Below are 18317 nucleotides of genomic sequence, written 5' to 3' on the forward strand. Positions count from 1 at the left end.
TAAAACAAACTGAAAATTTCCCGAACTCCTTCAGTGGTATGCTTCTATTAATTATTTATTTTAAGTTTTTATTTACGAAGGCCCATGCACCTGCTTTTTTTATTGTTTACAATTACAGTCGGAAGAAAATTCTGAATCATTGTTCACGGAGGGCAAATATAGGTGAAAAATCTGGGGCCATATCTGCAATATACCAAAATTAGCAATCCGAGGAAGTTACCCTTTAATTTAAACCTGACTTTAATCTAATACAAAATTGGATATGTTCAGAAGTAGGCAACTCAAATAGATTTAAAAGCAACTTCACTCCTTTCCCATATGTGAAAAATTACTACATAAAGTAAATAAAATACTTGGCTAATTAGCGGAACCTTCTCCCATCCAGAAGGTATCAGGAGGTCTTGGATACGGTAACCTTAGACTGAATTTGTATTTCGAGATTAATGCCGCTAAGTAATTTTAACACTCCAGCATTTACCTCTGCACGAACGAAACAGTTAAAAACATTTAAAAAAAAGGCAGATTCATACACAAAGAATTGAAGTCGCGAATCAAACTAAACGAGTTTAAACATCGAAGGAACTGGCCAATATTAAACAAATCAAAATACAAATAACAATTAAAGTGAATCAATTAAATCACTGTGCGGTATGCGTTGGAAATGCTGGACGCAACATGGAGACACAGCTTCACATGTTCCTGCAAGTTGTGGAAGAGGTGAAGAACGTTCATCCTACTCTATGATGTGCGGAGTTCCTTCGGATTGAACTTATTCCACACAAAGGAATCCGATGGAGTGTAGAATTGTTTAAGCAGTTTATAAATAAAAGTTACTGAATAACACGATAGTACTTACCACAAATAAGATACCGATAGTGAAACCGGAGATAGTTAACCACAAACCTGATCTGCAAAATGTAGATACCGAGCACCTGAATTCCCACTCACCGAGAATAATATTTATTATACAAGACGATAAAGGGATATTTTAACCATTGAGTGAAAGATGTTAATTCACGAGATGGTCGGTTTCCCTTTATCGTAGTGTATAATACAAAACTTTATTTTATAGCAGAATCCATATAAATCATTGTAAAGCTTCTGATAATTCTGAATTTAATTTAAAGACGTAAAAAATAACAAGCTTAAGTTCTGTCGTCGCGATCGTTTCCATAGAAACGGAATTATCATATGTTCTGAACGTCATTTTATATCGTGCATCTGAAATAAGAATGACAGATGTCATTTGAATTCACAGTCATCTGTTTCACTTTATCTATCCTTCCGGTTAAATGCCTACTCATTCAAACCTATTAAAATGTCAATTTAACATATGCTATAAAATAAATAATTACATTGACGATTTTAAGAACGGCAAGGTATCAATTTATATACGGTTAATTCGAGTTATATGTATATGGAAGTAAATTTATGAAAGGTAGGTCCAAACGTACGTACTAACCACGAAGGAAGAAGAAGAAAATTTCAAAAAGGATTTTATAATTAGAACCGCGAATCTGAACTCTTTATCAATAATATTGTAACTCCCGTTATACGGTACCGGGTACATAACACAAAAATTGAATTAACAACAATCCTTGGTACAGTGAACTGACTGAACACAGCACTAAAAAAAGGTAAAATCTAAACTGCATTAAAGTCACAGTTGTAAAAAAAGAATACTTAAATAAGCGTTACGAAGGTTTGGAGTAAGGAAATTAAAAAAACACGGTGATGCCAAGTGAAATTATAGTTCATAAGATTTCGTAGAAATGGTGGTCCGGATGTTCTAGGACATTCTTATCTCCTCCCGAACTCCCTAAATGTTAACCAACATTATAAAGCATTCATTTAAAAACGTAAATCGATAGTTTATTTAAAACGAAAAATGATGCGCTAAAATGCCAGATAATTTAAAAAAAGACTCAAAAGAATACGGATGGACGAGAAGACCGACAAATACAGAAACGAGGCCCATGCAGTAAAAAATAAGGCATACGTGATTTTTCTAGAAATTGGATATACATGGTGCTACGAAATTCGCGCCCACCGACAAAGGGGGCTTAATTCTGAGACAAAACTGAATAGAAAACCCTATTATACTTTTGCGATCAGAATAATACTTTTCAAGATACGAGGTTACAAAAAAAATGAGAAAAGATGAAGAATTATTTTTTTATTTTTTTTAATACTAGCAATAAAACAAAATTGTTTTAAAAATTTGTTTATTAAAGAATAGGTACGTGAAAGTCTTTCTGCATGAAGCTTTGGATGTGTTAAAAAGCGACTTGTGTACGTATGCTCTTTCCTTGTAGGTACCCTTCCTATATTTCATGAAAGAATATCATACAGCCAACAGTAAAGATTGATTCTTCTGTATTGTAAGGGTCGGTTCTGAATACGTAAACTATTTTGTAATATAATTCTTGATTTTATTAGTTGAGTTTTGAGAGAGAGTACAAAAATTTGAAATAGTAATTCTCTTAAAATACACACACAGCGTCAGTTAATATTGTCCGATAAATTTGAGTTCAGCAAATTTAACGGACCTTCAAAGGATCAAAAGTAAAGCAACTTAAAGGTCTCAGGGACAATAACATCAACAAGTTTGCAAACAGGAAGTTCATAAATTTTATCATGGTTAATTTAAAAAAAATTAAAACCAGCATGTATGTTCTCAAACTCAAAAGAGTGTTATGAAATTGATTATAAAACAAGTCAAACTTGTCTTACGTCAAATCAGACCTTTAAGCTATGAGAGGTTTTTAGGTTTGACAGTAAATAGGGATTTTGCTTGTACAGTTAAATAATATTACTCATACATAGTTTTAAGTAGTTACTATAACGGTATTAGGTTGATCTCCTGGTGGATTTTTAAGAAAAGGAGTATTAGGTTTATCATCGGGAACTTGGAGATAATCAATTTCGTCTTCTTGAATGGAGTCAACCGTTAAAGGTTTTTTCAGCACCTTCCTTAATTGTGCCGACTGAATTCGATTTTGAAGAATCTAAAACAGTAATCTGAATGAATGTGCGAAAGTAAAGAAACGTAATTAATTCAAACGTTTTTATTCTTTAGACATTGGTATAAAATATGGAACGTTACAAATAAGTATTAAAAAGTACCTGCTGTCTTCTAACTTCTGCTTCGTCTAATTTCTCTTGCAATCGGTCTATGGACAAGGGAGAACTTATTTGATCGTCTTCTAATTTCTGAAATCTCTTTGGCGGGTGCTTTCTAATAATACTCTCGTCTTCATTCTCGAAGGAGATGTCAAACGATAATCCATTTTCTAAAAAAATAGAATTTGTAACAAAAATAGAAACTCAAATTATAACTTAATCTAAGATAAATATGGAACTGCAATTTCAAAGTTTATATCAGAAGCTAAAAGTCAAATGAACGTACAGTGAAATGATTCCTTGTGTAAAAACGGTATTTTGTGGTGGTCCTTAATAATGAAAAATTCAAATGTTAACGCAACACCTATTTGATAAATGTAAGGGTCTTAAGGAATCGTCCTAAGGGAGTTAAATTGCGTACGCGCTCTGGTCACGATCGTATGGGCTGCTAAGTAGAGTATCAGAAGTATTAGTGAATTTGGTGTATAACGATATGTAGGTGGTGAGTGAATTGTGCAGCCCATCGTGGTGACCGTGCTTTGTAGTTGGGCTATTGTACAACCCCTAGCAGATATCCGGTTATATTGCTATAGGCCACGAAAGTGCTTAATGGGCATGAGCCTCTTTACGGTCTCTAGTAGCTCGAATAGGTCACGATGTCGATCTAATTCAAAAAATCGAAAGCCTCATTGCCTAACACAAACAGTTAAGGGGTGATCTCTTCCTGAGGGTATTACAGGGAGGGCAATGAGAGACAAAGATCGACGATTGTTGATCTATTGGCCGAGGGTCCTAGTCACAGAGAGCCGAGACAGGATGTATACCCTAAATAATACACGTGCGTGCAGCGTAACCCTTTCCCAAATAGGTATGACCTCCATCTTAACCCTTAGGGATATCATCTCCAACGACACATTCAACCCCAATCGCCGATCGAAGTGTTCGGAGGTCCGTGCGCCAGATCGAGGCAGAACGTCCCCCCGGTGAGTTACCTAGTAAATTGCCGATGGTCGCGAATAAGCACTCGCAATGTTTATTTCATGACCCTCGGGCGCGAAAAACAGCCACTCAGAGTGATGCTGCCATGCCACCCCTTATAACCGCACGCTTAGATTACAGAGGGGCATTTCTAATGAAAGGTGAGTTTACAGTACATTTTTTGTTTCTTATTAATGAGTTGTGACCAACAATTAGCGCCCATTTTATTAGCTACTCCCCTTGTTAAAATACCAACCCGATCATTACACTTCCGTTTGGCGTAACGGTTTAAGACTCGAACTCTAGCCTCACAGGTCGTGAGTTCGAATCCCATAACTTGCCAATTTTTAGTGGTACAGAACATCTCCTAACTACCGGAGGTCATGTAATGCTGGCGGTCCCGGCAGTTAGGTCACGTCTGTACCTAGGGAGTGCCACCCATACCTAGACACATACGATACTAACTAATTAGACAGTATTGTAAAATGTAAGTGTAGTAATTACGGTTTGGGCTGGATGTTGTCACTTCACTGAACAAAACCAAGAATATTCTGTGTAAAAAGAATCCGCAAATCATAGTAACAATATCTTCCAGGAGTTTCCGACCAGGGGGGCAATGATTTTCCGATTCAGCGGACTTCAGTGGACACTTGGTATCGTTGAGTGACTGACTTTTTTAGAGCTAATTTGACTGGATTATCGGTTGAAAGTCTCAATTACAACATGAAGTTAAAGCCCCTGTCTTAAATTGGATAATAACTGAAATTTTAACGTCAGTTTCGAAATTCAACAGTTCGATTTGAACTAATTCGTAATTATTCCTATATTGGGCCTAATTTTGAAGTCAAAACACACAGTTCTAATTGATCCCAACCTGAATGGAGTCTTAAGACCTCCACTTAGAATTCCAGTAAATATAACTTAGCAATACAAAGAAAATATCGTAGTTGTATTTAAAAAAGTCGTAATAAAGTCGAGTAATATGAACGTGTTTTAACTGTACCAGTCGTTCTTAAGGTGGGATTTCAAGTTTCAACCTAGCAAGACCACATCCGATCTTAGGAATCGCCAGTTTTGTAACATTACGAATTGGTGCTGTAGCGCATTCCAAAAATCTTCGTAACTGGGTTTATCACAAGACCAGTCTTTACCCACCCCGGGACGTTGCAGTTAGATTTCTCTTACGCGCCCAAACCGGAACTTGAATTGTACGACATTACCTCCGGACATCTTGCCGTCCTTGCAACGCAGTGAGCCAAGGCGTATTCCGCTGGTGCGTCAAAACTTAGATTTCCTCACGGACAACACCAAAGCGTGCCCTTTGCATTGCAGAGTAATGTGCCATAAATTCCGCGGAAGTGGATTGTCGTGGTTTCACTTGCATCACATTCGCTGCTTCCTGTTCCTCGGGCTCATACTGGCCCGCGTATGGAGCCAACCGGTTTATGTGAACCACCACTGGTCTTCCTTGTGGTAGTTTTCGTATCCGATATACTAAATCTTTATCTTCACGAGTATATATGGTTCTTCCCAAGTTCTTTGTACCTTCAGAAATAGCCCATGACTCCTCTGGAGACGATGCCACCAAACCATATCTCCAGGTTGATGATAACCACCCGCTTGGGCCTTCACGTCGTACTGCACTTTCATTCCGTCGCGGGGTAACTGCATATTATCGCGAACTCTGTCATGGATGGCACCAAATTTCTGTCACAGGTTTTCTACGTCGTCGTTACCCACAGATTCTTCCTGGCCGGGTCTTGTAGCAAACTGCAAATCGCACGGCAACCGGAGTTCCCGGCCAATCAACATGGAAGCTGAAGTCTGTCCTGGAGTTACCTGCATCGCAGAACGGTTTCGCCATAAAGACCATTTCGTCTCACTGTGGGTGTAAAGCAGTGGTTCCTGGTCTTGCGAATGCCCAAGCTTTGGAAAAGCGAGTTTCGTCTCTTGTCAGAGTGTAGTTTCAGGGGTACTCTAAATCTGCTAAAAAGTTCTTTTACCAGAACGTCTGAGGTTTGCCATAGATGTCGCTTCTTGATTTGGTAGAGAATATGCTTCTGTCCATTTATTGAAATAGTCCATGGCCACTAAGATGTGTTCGTTTCTAGAAGCTCTATCTGGGAGGGGCCTGCGATATCCATAGATATTCTTTCAAATGGACAGTCCACATTATGTTACCTCATTGGTGCCTTCTTCTTTCCTACTTATCCGCTGGTTTTGTCCCGCGCGGTGTTCTGTTATGAAATCGTACTCTTGCAGTTTTTCCAACCACCTGGCACGCATTCCAACATCGCTGGCGTCCGTATCTAACACGAAGCCCCCTTCTCTTCTTGGGTAGTCGAGCACAGGAGCGACTAGAATACCAGTCTCCGGGGCAAAACTTAGGCAAGGTGATGCTTGCCACCATCGACCCTTTCTAGTTTTCATGATTATTGGTCGCTGCAGTGTGGCGTCATCTAGTACATCCATTTTTACCACAGCCCCAGCATCGCAGCCCTCGTCGTTTTGTCTGTTTCTGCTTCAACTGCTCCAATATTTTCACTAGTTCTTCGATATTTGCGTTCTTTTCTTCTATGGCAATCGTGTGCACGCCACCATAATTACCACCAGACGTTTTCTTTGCAGCGTCAAACTCCAGGCCATGCACCAAAGATTTTTTAGAATTTTTCATGTCGCACAAGTGTCAAAGCTTGTTGAGCTTCCAGCCGTGATACAATTCGCTCGAAGTCCTTTTGCTGGTATTCTGGAATCGTACGCAAAACATCCAACGCATCTAACAAACATAAGGAAAGTTGCCTCTTCCACCGTCCACTTATTTTGTATCTCAAGTAGGTGGACCACGGCGATTTTCCATCGAATGTCGATGGCTTAACTTTGGTCGTACCAAGACTCTCACACGTTTCGGCGGCTTCTTTGCGGGATGATTGTGGAACAACCAGTAGATCTTGTATTATCACAGACGAGAAATCACTTCTTTCGTGTGCTTCAGTCAATACCATAAATCGTTTTCGGACTTCATCAATTTCAGCTTTCATTTCATTGTTTACCGTATGAATTTTGTCTTGGACACTTTGTATCTCATTTTGGGCACTCTGTCTCTCCTTGAATCATACCTCGTATTTGTTTTTGACCAGATTCAATGTTAGCTATTTTATTTTTATTATTTTAGTTTCCATGTAACACCAGTGTAAGTTGTAACGTAAATTTAATTATATGCGATATTTATTACAACTAATTAACAATAAATTTATAACTGTCTTAAGACGAATTAATTTATAACGGTAATTATTATTTATCACTTACAATTTATAACCTAAAAAATATCGAAGTTGAAATTGTCGTATAATGCAATCCAATTTGCTTATATAATAAAGTCGAGTGTTCGCGAGCGGTTACGAACATTCCAGAACAAAATACGTCATATTTCCGGGATTGCGTCACATCCGCCTCCGTTCTGTATCGCTGATTACTAATCTTTCATGGCGCTTCGATATCTATAGAAATTTTTTGAATGTTCGCTGCAATATGGATACATTTATTTCCATGGAAATTATCTGTCAAATAACTGAAATCTGAAAGAAAGTCTCTAACTAATATTTGACCGCCAATTAACCAACTTTTAGACCTAGAGGAATGTGAAAAAGTGTCCATTTTTCTGCACTACCTCTAACTTGAGAGTATCACATAGAAAAACCACACGATCAAATCGCCTCAAACATGTTGTCAAATAATTATTCATGGAACGCATTCGGAATTTTGTTTCCATAATGTCACTTCTGTTGCCGCTAAGGCCGATAGGAAGCTTCAATCTAGATCAAAGTAACTGGAGAATCTTGAATTTGATGTACCAGATCTCATTTGAACAGCTCTGAATATGAATTTTGAATTTAAATAAACCGTTATTGAAAATCGACATAAGTACGAAAGATCAAGCAGCAAGCACTTAATTGAAACTCAAAAATCCAAAATTTTAGTTGGAACTGAGAGATCTGAAATAATAGTTGCCACATAAACTTTATTTTTTTTGTAAATTAAGGCATAAGTAATTGTATATTCGACCTTTTCAACTGAAATCATTGTAACGTAACCTGGGAATAATGAAGTTAAATTCAATTGCCCGTCTTTGTAATAAAATTGTTCATATACTTGTATTTGAACGCAGAAAAAAGGAAAGCAGTAACGATCGTTTTTTAGCTTTCTCTCCTTTATAATAAAATTACTGAAATGTTTACACTACGGCCGGCGCACCTTAAGGCCCGTACGCCGCTATTTACTTTATGAGCGTACACACTCACTTTCTATTTTCCTGTAGCTTACAAACAGCAAAGCCGAAACTTTGTATTTAACTGATCTATGAATAATGTAAAATTAATAATAAACATTGAAATAGTACACAAATGAACCAAAATGAAAAGGTTAAGCCAATCAATTTTAGTTGAATGTAGGTATTGTCTAAGGTTCAATGTTCCCAACGCTGTCATTCCGCAAGACCACAATTACTTTAGTTGTAGTAGTTTCGATTTCTAAGCAAAAATAGTTGTCACATAACCTATAATTGCTTCATGTCGGTGTTTATTTAATGTTCCGAAAATTTTATCTATCTCGTATGACATCATCCTGACAAAAACGTAATAGAACGATGGAATTTTTTCTCGTTGCGAAAAATGTACGTAATGGCCTCTTTCTTCGTCCCTCCGTCCGTCCGAGGCCTTAACTTCTCCTACAGTTTTCAAGATCTTTAGTTCGTTCTTTTTGCATTCGGTAGCTAGAAAAATGCCGAAGGACAAAGCCGAACGTGAAGGCTATGGAGTGGGGACGTGTACTGAACGCCTTTCGGCCTACGAAATCGGCATTACACTATTATCGAATTTCCAATTTTTTACAGTCGATAATTGCCAACATTTTGACAAGGAGTGAGTTAAAACATATACAATTTTCCTTTACTTTGAGTTTTTTGATATGACGCTTAGAAGCGTAGATATACGTGTTTGAAAATTGCTATTTTTGACTATTTTTGGGAATTAATTACAGAAAAATTAATTAAAATTGTTGAATTCTGGAATGTAATAGACAAATATTCAACTTTATTCTTTGAAACAAAGAAAACCGCACAGCTCTATCTGCTTTACCAAGATAGAAAAAGCGGAAAAACTAGTGCATGAAATAAGCCCGATTTCGCTAGGTAAAGCCTCGCCTTAATCTTTTTGAACAAAGATCTTGATGTATGAGAATCTGTAGGCGTGTCGACTGTTGGTGCATTAGACATAAACAGATATGATGCAGAAAAAAAAGGCGAAACACTTTCTGTAATCGCTTGTCGTAACGCAGAAGGGCCATTCATAACCCCAAAGTGAATCTTTTGGGGGAAAAATTCTAAAGCTGGTTTTCAAGATGGAATTTCCACAATAATAATAATAATAATAATAATAATACACCGATATAGCTATCGAGCTTAAGACGCAATGGAGAATGAAATCTACTGTTATAGTTCCCATTATTCTTAGTGCTACTGGAGTTATACCAAAGACAATACACCACTATTTACAACTATTAGGTTTAGACAAAAACACATACAAACATTTACAAAAAGCAGTCATTATCAACACATGCCATATTGTTCGTAAATTTCTAAACATCACACAAGATACTACATACAGAAATGATCCACAACGTATACATGTAAACAACAGCACTCCCTCACAACACGGTACACAACATACTGTAATATCTCCACCTCTAACCCAAACACAAATACAACTTACCGAACAAACAAGTACAACAAATGATACAACATATACTACAATCAGAGATTCACCTCTGAAGCAAACCACATTATCACCATCCATTAGTATTCAACCCAAACGCAAAAGCCTAAACAGCACTTTAGACTCACAACATGACACACAACATACTGTAATATTTCCAAACTTAACTCAACCAACCACACAAACACAACTTCCTGAACAAACAAACGCAATAAATACAAGTAACGCAACACGCACTACAAAGACGCCCTCACCCAATAAAGTTACACGGCCTAGCACAGCTAAAAAACACAATACTCTTTCTTCTCAGAAACACACCACGTTATCACAACCCGAACGCAGCAACCTTAACAGCACTAGAGGCTCACAAAATACCGTAATGTCTCCACCAATAATCCAAGCAACAACACAAATACAACCTCTAGAACAAAGAAACACCATAAATACAAGTAACGCAATTTGCACTACAAAGACAGGTCCACCCAATAAAGTTACACGTCCTAGAACAGTTAAAAAACACAAAACTCCTTCTTCACAGAAACACACCACATTATCACAACCCACTCGTATTCAACCAAAACGCGAAAACCTTAACAGAACTACATGCTCACAACATACTGTAATACCTCCACCAAAAACCCAAGCAACCACACAAATACAACCTCAAGAACAAAGAAACACCATAAATACAAGTAACGCAACTTGCACTACAAAGACAGGTCCACCCAATAAAGTTACACGTCCTAGCACAGTTAAAAAACGCAATACTCCTTCTTCTCAGAAACAACCCACTCGTATACAACCGAAGCGCAAAAACCTTAACAGCGCCACAGGCTCACAAAATACTGCAATATCTCCACCAAAAACCCAAGCAACCACACAAATACAGCCTCAAGAACAAAGAAATACCATAAATACAAGTAACGCAACATGCACTACAAAGACAGGTCCACCCAATAAAGTTACACGTCCTAGCACAGTTAAAAAACACAAAACTCCTTCTTCACATAAACACACCACATTATCACAACCCACTCGTATTCAACCCAAACGCAAAAACCTAAACAGCACCACTAGCTCACAAAATACTGTAATATCTCCACCAAAAACCCAAGCAACCACACAAATACAACCTCAAGAACAAAGAAACACCATAAATACAAGTAACGCAACATGCACTACAAAGACAGGTCCACCCAATAAAGTTACACGTCCTAGCACAGTTAAAAAACACAAAACTCCTTCTTCACATAAACACACCACGTTATCACAACCCACTCGTATACAACCCAAACGCAAAGCCAAAGAAACACTTACACAATAAACTCTATTTAATAAAAGTACAGAAATTATTATAATGATATTTTTGTTTTGTTTTCTTCTTTCCTGATAGCGTTGACTATTGTGGCCATTAATAGCTATGTTGGTAAGTATGAATTACATACTATCCCTAGATTTCCAATGTGAGTGTGCGAATATTTATTTTATTTTTTATTTTTCTTTAGAACCCTACATAACTTCACTAGACACAGACACAGACACTAATCGTTACTTAATTTTAATCCGTGCGATTAGTTAACCAGGCTAGACCTGAGTTCTCACAAGAAACACCGACAATAATAATAATAAAGAAATTAAAATGATGTGGAAAATGGAAAAAGTTCTCATCCTACCAATAATCATATCAGTCACAGGCCTAATACCATCAGAACTATACACGGAATTCAAGAAACATAATTTATCTATCCAAGTTATAATAGACATGCAAAAATCAACAGTATTAGAAACGTGTGCGGACAATTCGCGCCCGGACAATTCGCACTCGGATAATTCGCACCGGAATAATTCGCACCCGGATAATTCGCACCCGGACATTTCGCTCCCAGGATATTTCGCACCCTGGACATTTCGCACCCGGATAATTCGCACCCGGACCATTCGCACTCGAAAGATTCGCTCCCGGATAATTCGCACCTGGATAATTCGCACTCGGACATTTCACACCTTGGACATTTCGCTCCCGAATAATTAACACCCGGATAATTCTGTAAATCTTTGGTTTATTAAAATTAAATATTTTTAAGAGGCTACTAGACGACTGCCTTTACAAAATGTATGTAGTACTGCACATCTTGGTAAACATCCACTTCATGGAAAAATGTTTCAAATAATAGTTATTTGGTCTTTCATTTCCAACACATCGCGATTCTTAAGTATTTCCATTTCTTAAATATAATCACGCTGGTTTTTTTTTGAAGTTGTATGAAGACTCTGATATAGTTGCATCCTGTAATTTAAGAACACATAATTTTTATCTACTGCACTTTCGTTTTGAGAAAATAAGAATAGGTAACTGAAACGTCTTTTGTGGAGCAATTAAATACCAAATAGTTGTACCTAGTTATAGTATACTACAATATTATGTGTAATATTCGCTACTTTTGAGACGCTCTTAATATTAAAACAGAATCAACATTATAATACCGTACACAAACAAAGTGATAAGTCTAAAGTTAAAAATATTTACATTATAAGATCAAGATGAAAATAGAAAAAGGAAGTAATTTTAACGCTCCCTTACATAAAGATTTCTGAATGAAGGCACATCGAAAATTGTTCTTTATTTCTTTATAGTTGAAAAGGGTGACAAAGAAAATGAATTAAATTTATTTTAGACAAAACGAGTATGTATAAATGACAATAGAACAATGGATTTCATAGATGGCACTAAATTTGGAAAGGTAATTAAGATAATATTATAATTAAAGGTAAATTTGAAAAGACCCCGATAACGCAAATTGCACTTCACAAAGAAACAATAAGAGAAATATCGTAATGACATCCTTTCTATTATTTCTGGAAGATGAATAGGGTTTATTACAAGATAAAAGTAATTAGGTCCGAAAAATCAGGTTTAAGTACGTATGACCACAACTACTTAGAACTTTAACGTCTGTATAGTATCTTCATTCTTGAACGTTTGACAGAGTGGTATTTTAAAATTTATCTGAGCACGGGTTTTGATTTTGTGTATACTTTTTTTTTAATTTTAATTTTAATTGTATTTCTGGTGGTAGTGTTGTGGTGGTGTTCAGAAAAGGTAAGTTTCCAGTTTTCTTAGAACCAGTTTTACGTTTCTTTGACCACATATGGCTCTATGTTGATTATTGGTGACTGAGTAAAATTACACTAACTGCTTATTTTTTGCGTTATCTTTGCTACAACTATGGTAGTGAATGAACTTAAAAGTTTCTTTTTGATTTCCTTACTCTTATTTATTTTATAGTTTGAAGAGATACATTGAAAAATTCTGGCAATTTTTTAAGAGATTGTTAATAATCAAAACAGTAAAGCTTTTTAAAATCTTGACACGTTTTAGGAACAGGTCGATATTGATGATTTTTTCTTTTAAATGTTTGTAATTATTAAGTACCTATATACTTCCTTTTTAATTTTGTATGGCATACCTAGTACCTTAGCATTGGTAATTGCGCAATAAGGAAGATAGGACATCATTGGAAAGGCTTTCCTTCTCTGAATTTGGTGAGACTATAATTTTTTAGATTTGATATTTTGGAAATATTTTAAAAGTAAGTTGAGGGCGCGCTGTTGTTTATGTCATCGGAAGGATGTCGGGGTCTATGTAATAGAAGCTAATGCGATCGTGCGTCAAAATTATGCAGTTGCAAGTGGTATAAAAAAGAGAAAACTTGTACCTGCAACGTCAAATGCGCTGGAAATGAATCAACTAAACCAAAAAAATTACATATCCGAATTCAGAGATGGGCGACCTTACCAACGATGCATCATTTAAGATTTTAAGGGTTGCACCGTCAGCGATGCGAGACAAAGACATTAGTGAGCAAGTTTTATTTTAGACACTGTTTCCTTCCATGATCAATTTGACGTGCGAAAGCGTTTTTTGAAAATTATTTTAATTTACAGAAATAGCTACGTATCGTTTCTAATGCACCACCGTATATTATTTAGCTTCGGAGAAATAACACCAAAATCTCCCCATAAAAATTGTTATAATAATACATGGGTAGATTCTGGTGATATTTCTCCGAAGCTTCTTAAGCACCCCATTGAGAGTCATGGATCTTCACAATTTCAGTATATTATTTAAATAACAGCCATATAATTTATAGCAAGATCAATTTTTTTCACGACATTTATCAACATTTTTTGCTTTTTTCGTTACTTTACAATTCTTATCTCTTTAATTTTACGGAAACTCTCAATAATCTATTTGTTTTACGTTCAAATATGATTATAATTTACTTGAGATTCTTTTAAGACAATACATACGTATTTCGTTATGTGTCCTTTAAATGGACGACATCGAAGGTTAGAGAACTAGGAAACTTAAGTTGCAGCTATTAACAAATAATAATTGTTAAAATTTTATTTAGACTTTTATATTGCTATTGCAATATTATTTGTACGTGCTAAAAGGTTTCCAAATGAAAAAAACCTTGATTGTGAATTGGTACAATAAAACTGGGTAAATAGGTTTAAGAAATTTAGCAACATCCGTCTACTTCTGAACATGAGTGCATGGACATCACAGATGAGTGTCTTTTTACCTTTTTTTTTGTTTTTTTTTTAAATAAATTTTCATTCATGGTACCTTTAGCAAGTGTTCTCATGTTTAATACGGAGATTACAATAAAATAAGTGCTAAACTCCAGATTTTGAGTGATATGGATGCTATTAAAGTGACCTAAAATCTCTACTGCTTTGATATGGTCCATTCCATTTAAAAAGGTACATAGGATTGCCTAATAAATGCCATTAAAAAAATTATTCCTCTACAAATTGTATGGCTATTGTTTAACCAACATAAATATTTAAGTGCCAATATCAAGAAAAATATCATCAAAAATGGACTTGTCCCTGAGGCTGAAAATTGAAATTTGATTTATTACAAAAAGTTGATAATGGATATGACATTTAGGCGGTGCAAACTATACGGGGCGCATAACAATGGAGTTCGGTACAACGAAAAGGGGAAAGAGATACATAATCTATGAAGGATACATGTACCTCTTTGCTAAGAACCTTAAAACGCAAAACTGCTCATCATGGCTGTGTCGAGCTAGAAGAGCAAAGAAGGATCCATCGGCTCTTAGTTTAACATGCAATGCCAGGATCTGGGTCAACGATGACAAGGAAGATTAGCTAAACCGAGCACTGCTTTTGGAAGTGCAGATGGTTTCCAGTTTCAAAGCCCTTAATTGGGTATTTTATTAGTTAGGATATCGTCTTTTGACCTTTTGACTTTTTTATACGTAAATTTCATCCTTGCTTATACCGTCGTCTAATGTTAGTTTCTAGGTTCGGTCCTCCCTTGCAAAAAATTTAGCTTATCAACCTCTTCAAATTTCAATTTTACTCTGGAACCAACCACGGATATGGTCGTTGGTCTTTCCAGTTTTACTGCCCTTTTGCGATTTTAATTGTTTTCCATCTATTATAAGTTTTATACCTATAGTCTCTCCTCAATTATCTCTACCATCTTATAGATCACCTGAAGATGACCGTTGGTCGAAACATGTAGTGTATCACTTCGTTTCATTAAATTATATGGGAACGGTTTAGAGAACTTTTATTCAATATTAATAAATTACCTATCCCATTTAGAGTTTGAACACAAAATGGACGTCACGATTCCCAATTATACCTTAATATTGAAAGTATCCAAATTTTAAATGTAGGTATACGTCTATTACATGCACAAAGTAATAAAACTTGATATTGGTGAGTAATATTGGAGATTTCAAGCTCTGAGTTAATTTAATACTTCACAGCCGACTTTCTATATTAAAAGTCAACCGTACACAAAATACCCTTAGAAAATTTATTGTGTAGAATTTAATACTGAATACATCTTGTAATATGTTACTTTGCCATAAATATTGTATTTTGGGAGATAAACACGAAAAACCAGTACCATCTACGGTACAGCGGCGGCCATTTTGTTTTTTGAGTATAAGATTAATCTGCCACTAGTGGCTACTGTCCACCATCCAAATATTGATTCTACATGTTCTAAAGAAAGAGATTGATACCTATCCCATGCTTGTATCATCAAAAATCCCACGGATGTAGGTACACTTGCAAGCCAACTATTTGTTTTTTTTTATCTGTACAGGTTTTCAAAGGTCCAACACCTCAACATACTCATTCCGCTGATTGGGGAGATATAGCAGCTAAGTCGATACAGCATTCGATGAAATGCATGGCGAATGATCAGTCGATGATTAACCCCTCCAAAATATACTTGCATGCTATAAAAACAATTCCAGCACATGGCGAAGTAGTGGCTAAATTAACCGCCAAAGAACACCTAAAAAGAACCATTAGAAGGATTCAGGCTAAGAAGAACTTTCCTTCTCCAGCATCAGTGCAAAGCATAAACGAACTGCCTGAGTCCTATCAAGAGCTAGATGGCCGTAAGTGGTTGCTTATGGATACGGGAGTAAATGATCCCAACCGTCAATTCATTTTCGCATCGCTGGATGGTCTTCGACAACTATCAAAGAGTTCATTTTTCATAATGGATGGAACCTTTGATACGGTTCCTGGGATTACTTTGCAACTGTATACCATCAATTCAGGCATTGTAGGAACTGACAAGTTTTTGCCTTGTGTTTACGCTCTCATGGTGCACAAAAACAAGGAGAGTTATATAACACTATTTAATTGTGTTAAAAAAGCAGTGAAGACTCAGTACAATAAGCTACTCGAACCCCTCTTCGTGGCAGTCGATTTCGAAAAAGCGGCGATATCAGCAATTAAGGAATGTTTTAAAGGAGCTGCTATTTCTGGTTGCTTATTCCATTTCTCGCAAATATTATGGCGGCGTTTACAGTGGATTGGCCTTCAATCCACATATCAAACCAAAGACGAACACGAACTTAGAAGCTCATTCCATTCCCTCATTGCATTAGCATTCGTGCCAGTAGAGGACATCGAGAAGGTTTTCGACGATGTTGTAGATTCATGTGATGAGAGGCTACTCGAAATTTGCAGTTTTCTGGAAAAGAACTACATCAGAGGCGAAAAAGTCGGGCGTAAAACGGTACCTCCGAGTTTTCCTCCAACCGAATGGAATTGCTACGAACGCGTGCGCTTAGATTTACCACGAACTATTAATTCGGTTGAAGGATGGCACCTAAAATTTCAATTGCTTTGTCAAAAAAGGCACCTTCCCTTTTTTCAGTTTCTTGAGTGCCTAATGGACGCTGAAAGGGAAGCGATAATCGATCGCTCAACATTGGAAGTTGGTGGATTTTTACGACCCAGATGTAAAAAGTATACAGATTTGGACATCCGTATTAAACGTATAGTCCACCGTTATGATCAATATAAATCCAACGGCGACACACGATGGTACGTAAGAGCATTAGGCCATTGTTTCTCAGGCAATTTTATGCTTACCTCGTTGTCATCAATTGAACAGCCATTGGAGAACGATGATATCGAATCGGAAGCGTTGCTGGAAAACAGTAAAAATTGCGCCAGAGTCGCTGAAGATAATAATAGTGTTCTGAGACACGAAGAATGTAGCAATACTAGTGAAAGCCCCTTTATTAGCAATGATGAAGTTAGTGTTTTAAAAGGCGTCGATTTAGACGCAAACGTTTCAGAAATACTTCTATATACCCCGTTATCCCGCAACGATCAACAGTCGATCTGCAATGAGGTTGGAAATCTCGTTTACAGAAGGATGTCGACCCCTAATCGCAAGATTTACCATGGCAGAACTTTTAAAAGGGATTTTTCTCCAACATCTGTCAAGTCTATTAAAGGTGACGGTAACTGCTTTTTTAGGGCAATCAGTTACGCCGTAACGGGTGAAGAAGCACAACATGTCACGTGTCGACAGAAGATCTGCGAGTTTGCCCAAAAAACGGGACTGTCTTTAAACGATCAGATGATGGAAGACGGTGTTTGGGCACAGACAGAAGAAATTATAGCGACTGCAAATCTGCTTAAATGTACAGTCTCTTGTAAAAGTAATGTCCCTCGGATTCCTACCACTGTAGCATAGGCAACCAACATCCCAGCCGACTAGTCCAAGTTGGATTTGCGGGTGTGGGAGGTAGGTAGGTATCTAATGTGGTTCGTTTTCAGCAGGTATTCCCACTTTGCCAAACTAAAAATAAGTTAGTAGAATGAAAATGAATGGCATCGATTTATTAGCTCAAAAGATCTGCGCTGCTTTAACCTATCCTTCGTTTAATACAATAGAAATTTTTACATTTCTTTCAATTGGTTTGGTGCGTTTTAAATTTGGAAATAGTTTAGCTAAAATAATGACCTTTTACTTTTAATTTTTTCGAGTAGATTTTCTTCTAACAAAATAAATGTGATGATTTTGTCGTTTTATACTGACATTGAAATTGAAGTCTCATTATTAATTACTCGGGCTTCCTAATG

The 18317-nt window shown here is 36.6% G+C and overlaps 1 protein-coding gene across 1 annotated transcript in view; it reads right to left on the minus strand.

Moving 5' to 3' along the window:
• Positions 1 to 2393: 2393 nt before the first annotated feature.
• Positions 2394 to 18317, minus strand: part of LOC116175074 — a 38674-nt gene continuing 22750 nt past the window's right edge. Inside the window, exons 3-4 of the mRNA XM_031493146.1 lie at positions 3127 to 3293; positions 2394 to 3008 (exon numbers count right to left, since the gene is read on the minus strand). Coding sequence (XP_031349006.1) covers positions 2829 to 3008; positions 3127 to 3293 — 347 coding nt within the window. The 3' untranslated portion in view covers positions 2394 to 2828. The remainder of the gene's footprint in view (positions 3009 to 3126; positions 3294 to 18317) is intronic.

Source organism: Photinus pyralis, unplaced genomic scaffold (assembly GCF_008802855.1).
Source record: "Photinus pyralis isolate 1611_PpyrPB1 unplaced genomic scaffold, Ppyr1.3 Ppyr1.4_LG6, whole genome shotgun sequence".
Lineage (NCBI taxonomy): Eukaryota > Metazoa > Arthropoda > Insecta > Coleoptera > Lampyridae > Photinus > Photinus pyralis.